The sequence below is a fragment of the Lipotes vexillifer genome, unplaced genomic scaffold (assembly GCF_000442215.2).
Source record: "Lipotes vexillifer unplaced genomic scaffold, Lipotes_vexillifer_v1.1 scaffold382, whole genome shotgun sequence".
Lineage (NCBI taxonomy): Eukaryota > Metazoa > Chordata > Mammalia > Artiodactyla > Lipotidae > Lipotes > Lipotes vexillifer.
In genome coordinates this window covers 6,605,976-6,611,888 of record NW_006780611.1, presented here as the reverse complement: position 1 = coordinate 6,611,888, position 5,913 = coordinate 6,605,976, and the positions used below count along the sequence as shown (strand labels likewise).

Genomic DNA, 5,913 nt, shown 5'->3' with positions numbered 1-5,913 from the left:
GCTCTTAAAATCTGGGTTAAAAAAACAACAACAACAACAAAAAACTGTCTTCATTCTTTGTCAGTTCCAAAGCTCTGAACTGCACTGGGGAGACCCCTAGTAAGACATCCTCAAGCCTCCCTCGAAGCTGGGTATAGGGCATGGGACTGAATTCTAGCCTGCAGGCTATGAGCAGAAGTGACGTGTGCTACCTCTAGATTGTAAAAGGATGGGGCACTTGCTTTCCCGAATGTTTGTCCTCCTCCCGCTGGCTGGGAAAGGTCATGAACTGGAGCAGCCACTCTGCACCCTGAGGTAGGAGCCACACAATGCGAAGAGCAAAATCCATACCCTGGTCAGCCCTGGACGGCCTACTCTGCACTGCTGGTGGGAAATTAACTCCTACCTTATTCCAGGCCTGACTGTATTTCAGGGCTGTTTGCTACAGCAGCTTATCCTAACAGCAGCTTAGCCTATATCCTAACTGAAACATTTTAAATATATGCCCTTTATAACTTTACTGTTGATAACTTTAGTTATGCCTTAGAAGCACACATGAAAATTATGTGAAGTGTAACACATACCTCAGGAGAAGCATGAGAGGCAAAAAAATCTTCCTCCTTTGGTGGAGGGGACAAAGGCGGAACCACACAGCTATCAAGCCACAGCTGGAACAAAAACACATGCACTGCTCAGCATTTCACCTGCTTTAAAGTGTTTATTTAATGCTCTTCACTCCCTTTCTGGAGGCCTGTCTGCTAAAGATTTGTACTTTCCATTATTATAAAGTCAGGGCCCCTGAGCACATTTTAGTAACACATCAACCCAGTAACTTCTGCCACCAAACCCTGTGGAAGACAATTGCCAGCTCCCCAAGCCATTTCCGAAAAGGAAAGAGCCAGGGCTTCACGTCTAAGTGCAGGTTCCAAAGTACAGTCAACCCCCATCATTTGTGGTCTGCGAATTTGTCTACATGCTACAATTGACTTGTGACCCCAAATCTGCCGTCTTGCATGGACACACGCAGAGCAGCAGAGAATCTGTCACCCCAGGTGCACGTTCCCAGCTGAGGTGGAACAAGGCGACGCTCTGCTTCCTTGTTTTGGCTCCTGCTGTAAACACGGGTCCCTTTTACGGGCTGTTTACTGACACACTTTCCACATTTTTGTGCTTTTTGTTGGTGGGTCCATTGTTTACAATGGTGCTGAAGTGCCACTTCACGTTCCCAAGCACAGGGATGCAGTTAGCTGAGTGTCATTCAGCTTGAGCCACAATGCCCTTGGCCACCAGCTCAGTGTCAGTGAGTCAACAATGTACACTAAAGAAGGTGTCTTTAAACAGAAACACAGGTAAAATAAGGTTAGTGTTGATCAGCTGACAAAGGTGATGCTGCAGGACTCTCGTGCAGTGTTCAAAGCAAACTTATCAAGCAGGACCATGAATAATAAGAATCCACTATACGCTGTTTCCTTGTAAGAGAATCCGGCTAGCAAGTTTTACTGTTTGGGGTAAAAACTACTTTTTCTACTGAAACAAATGTTCCTCTGAAGGAGACCCCCCCACACAACCCGCTGTGCTTACGTCAGTGCCATGCTTCCGGGTTGCCTGGGAGGCCACCACCTTGATTCTCTCCCTATAAAGCTGGGCAGTGCGACTGTTGTACTTGGCATTGGTGTCGTTGGTGTCACACCCGTGTTGATGGAAAAAGGAAGACTGCAAAGGAAAGTACGTGGGTTAACAGCATCGCTGCATTAAATCTAACATGGTGATCAAAAACGTTACTGCATGCAATGAAGGATTTTTTTGGAAATACTAGTGAAAACCAAAATAATTTAAAGCATGAAAATTTTTTATAAAATTTTTCCTTGTAAAAGGGATAATACCTTCCACAGATGTAACATTAACATTCTGGTAAAAGTGGACATGAGATGTGCCTCACATCTGGCCCTTCCTTGCTCCACTAAGCCACCTCCATCATCCTGAATGTTATTTGCGGGGACACTTTCCATTCAGGACTACTTTTAATTTGAGGAATCCACTTTAGTTTAGATTTCGCTAAACTGGAATTTTTTTTTCTTTTTTTCTTTGTATCTATACGAGATGATTTTTTTTTTTTTTTTTGGCTCTGCTGTGCAGCGTGTGGGATCTCAGTTCCCCGATCAGGGATTGAACCCGGGTCATAGCAGTGAAAGCCCGGGATCCTAACCACTAGGCCACCAGGGGGCTCCCTACATTGGAATTTTTGACAAGTCAGGAGCCACGCTACCCTTCTCCTTGTCGAGCAGTATTTCTTAATCAGCGGAGACCACAGCATAGGCAAGGTGATGAAACAGATGTTTAGACAATCAGAGGACACTGCTTTCAACCACCTCTGATCTATGTACAGACATGAATTACAGTATTCATATCTTAATTGAAGCAGGTGTTCTAAAAGCCTGCATGAGGGATCCTCTTATTAACTCAATGGGATGAGTAACGGTACGGAGCACCCACATGTACCAGGTCTTGTCTGGTCCTTTGTGGGCACCATCCCGTCAAATCCTCGTGGCCGGACTCTCAGGGAAACTGAAGCAGAGAGGTTCAACAACTTGCCCAACGTCACACAGACAAGCGAGGGGCAGAGCTGGCACTCAAACCCAAGCAGGATGGTTCCAATCCCACTGCTTGAGCTGAAGGACCACTGACTGACCTGCCTCACCCCATCCGCCCCATCTCCGCTGGCTGAGACGAGGAAGCTGCTCTCTGGAGTTGGTGGGGGACTCTGCAGCCTAGGAAGGTTTAGTAACAAGGACAGATACTATCAAACTCACAGTATTAAGCTGAGGAACAAGTTTGTGGACATAATGAAAATGGGTATATGGGTTTCTAATAACATGCTTGAAATACTTAAGGCACGCATTCTCAACAGGGGCAAAAATGGTTTCCTGGAAAGTGGAAAAAAAAAAATCTTAGTTATTACAATGGTTTGTAGCCTTCCAAAGATCACCCTTACCTGACAAAATCATATTCCTTAGTATTTAATTTCTCTCACTAGGGAAAACTAAATCCAATTTAGATTTAAAATAAGTTAATCTATTAATTCAATTTTCCTGCTTAAGGAACAATAATGAAAAAACGCTGAGATACACTGGTCCAGGGGAATCTGGGTATTTTGAAGACTACTATTTTAGATTTACTGTTTTAATTTTAAATATTTAATTGATGCTAGACATAATTTTTATTTGAAATGTAGACAAATTTGATTTCCAATACTTTGAATGTTTAATCATATGTCTAAGGGAATTCTATTTACTCAACCTATATCATTTTGGCATACCATTATAAAAACACAATGGTATTTTATATAAAGGACGATTTTGCTGGCTAGATTTATAAGGCTGACAGTTTAGCGTTTTAGAAATCAGATATATTGAATTTGTAAATGAAGTTTAAAATGTGTGAGGATCCTTAACTAGGTTTGTAAATTGGGTTAAGGAAATTTGCTCTTTTAAAATTATAAATTAACTGAACACTTAAAAAGTTATTTTTTTACACAGAAATTACTAAGTTTATAAATTGACACATGATATTTATAAACTGTAATTGAAGATTTGGAAAACAGGTTCTTTAATCCGTAGATTTAATAAATTAAATAAAATTCAGGTAAAAGAAGCTAGAAGCATTCCATCTGAGTACAAAAGTCACCCTCAGATACTAAAGAACTGTATTATCATAAAGAAGTCTCCCAATTCCTCTATGCCATCACTTCCTGGTTTAATTTTCTTCAAATCACTTATTACCACCTTTTACTTTGCTTATTTACTGCTTTACTTGCTCTCTGTCTCTGCCTGCCAGGGCGGGGTCTCATTTGTCTTCTTCATCGCTGTATCCTAGCCCAGGGCTTCGTGTTTATTAGGTTTTTAATGGATTTCTGGATAAACAAGCGAGCTGGGTTGTCCAGCTCCTAAGCCCGTGTCTTCCCGCGGTCCGACAGGGCCTCCCAAGCTCTTACATGGAAACGTTGAACTCCTTCACTAGTGCAACACATATTTATACAAGAAGAAAAGGACAAGGTCTGAAATGAACTTACTGCATTAGCATTTCCTCCAACTTGCATGCATCGCAATTGAAACCAAGACCAGTTAGAATCCAACTCTGTAGATCTAAATGGAAAAAATATTCTTAAATGTTAATACTGTTCTTCCCCATAATCAAGCCACTAAACTTTTGAGGATAAGCTTTCCTCGCTCTTCAGGATCCTGAAGAATTCTAAGTTTGTGTTAACATTGACACATGCTTCCAGGGCACTAGGACTCCAGGGTGCACAATACTTGGTACAAGCCACTCCTGGCCCCTCTCACCCTTCCTAGAAGCCAAGGCTCCAAAAAATAGATGTACTGTTTGGATTTTTTTCAGGTTGGCTATCGGTTTGTCCAGTGTGACACCTAACAGGAGCCTGGAGGGTGCTCACAGTCTTACCATCAAGTAGAACATCACCACCACCAGGGAGCGGAGAAAACTCAGGTTTTAATGCTGCTTAAGTGAAAACTGCAAGTGCCTCCTATCCCCCACAGACACCTTATGCCCTACTTATCTATAATCTAAGATCAAATCAGAGCAAGAAAAAGGCAATAATTGTAGTCCCTAACAAAAATAATTCACCGTAAAGCAAGATATGACCGCGCGACAATATTAGAAATCTTTCTACTGAATCCACAGACATGAGCAAAAGGCAAGGCTAACTCATATTCAACACTAGCTTGACCCACACTAACTGGAAAGGAATGTGGACATTTTAAAATGGGTATAGGTTGAACACCCTTTACAAAATGGGCAAGGTAGAAAGAAAAGAAGCTTTAGATTCACCAAAAAATGTCTTCTATGCTGCCGTTCCTATTTCTCTTATTTCTCTGCCTATTGGTATCATCTAACTTTCGTAAATACTAGGATGTTATTTTGAAGCCAAAAGCTACCATAAGATTAATAAGAATACTAATACATATCATTATTACATATACATAGGACAAATCGTATTCACGGTAATATATAAAAAGTAAAAATTAAACCATACTTTATAAGAAACAGATTTCTTATAAAGACAAAAAAAATCTCTTTTTAGGGCTTCCCCGGTGGCGCAGTGGTTGAGAGTCCGCCTGCCGATGCAGGGGACATGGGTTCATGTCCCGGTCCGGGGGGGATCCCACGTGCCGCGGAGCGGCTGGGCCCGTGGGCCATGGCCGCTGAGCCTGCACGCCTGGAGCCTGTGCTCCGCAACGGGAGAGGCCACAGCAGTGAGAGGCCCGCATACCGCAAAAAAAAAAAAAAAAAAAGAAAGAAAGAAATCTGTTTTTAGAATTTGATTACTAAGCAAGGTGACTAAGTTATATATCTTGCTCTGAAATCCTTTCCCTGAAAGATCTTGCTTAGTCACCACATTTTCAGGTTGAGTTAGGTACCATCCCCACCCCCTTCGTCACAGGGTGGCAGCTAACAGCACAGTCTCTGGAGGCTGCCTGAAAAGTGCAAATCTCAACTCTGCCATTACAAGTTGTACGGCCTTGGAGAAATTACTTAACCTCTCTGCACCTTACTTTCCTCATCTGTAACGCAGGGATAATTACAGTATTGTCCATTTTGCTCTCATAGAAATTAAATAAGCTAATATCTGAAAGGCGCCTGGCTCATGGTAAACACCACAGGGCTAAAATTCTCATCACCACCATCATTATCATCATCGTGGTGAAGCTGTCACATTGTTATAAGCGGCAACCTCCAGAGGACAGGAGTGTCCCACATTTTTCTCTCAACTCCTAGCACAGGCACATAATAGGTACCTGAATGTGGGCTGACTTTAATTTTTTTTTTTTTTTTTTGCGGTGCGCGGTCCTCTCCCTGTTGTGGCCTCTCCCGTTGCGGAGCACAGGCTCTGGACGCGCAGGCTCAGCGGCCATGGCT

General features: G+C 42.4%; 1 protein-coding gene across 2 annotated transcripts in view; it reads right to left on the bottom strand.

Annotated features, from left to right (window-relative positions):
- ARFGAP3 (ARF GTPase activating protein 3) overlaps positions 1-5,913 on the bottom strand; it is a 50,795-nt gene that overhangs the window by 34,302 nt on the left and 10,580 nt on the right. Inside the window, exons 3-5 of one of the 2 annotated variants that reach the window (XM_007453941.1) lie at positions 4,049-4,121; positions 1,561-1,692; positions 564-647 (exon numbers count right to left, since the gene is read on the bottom strand). In XM_007453941.1, the coding sequence (XP_007454003.1) occupies positions 564-647; positions 1,561-1,692; positions 4,049-4,121 (289 nt within the window). The remainder of the gene's footprint in view (positions 1-563; positions 648-1,560; positions 1,693-4,048; positions 4,122-5,913) is intronic. The other variant, XM_007453942.1, reaches the window with a different exon arrangement.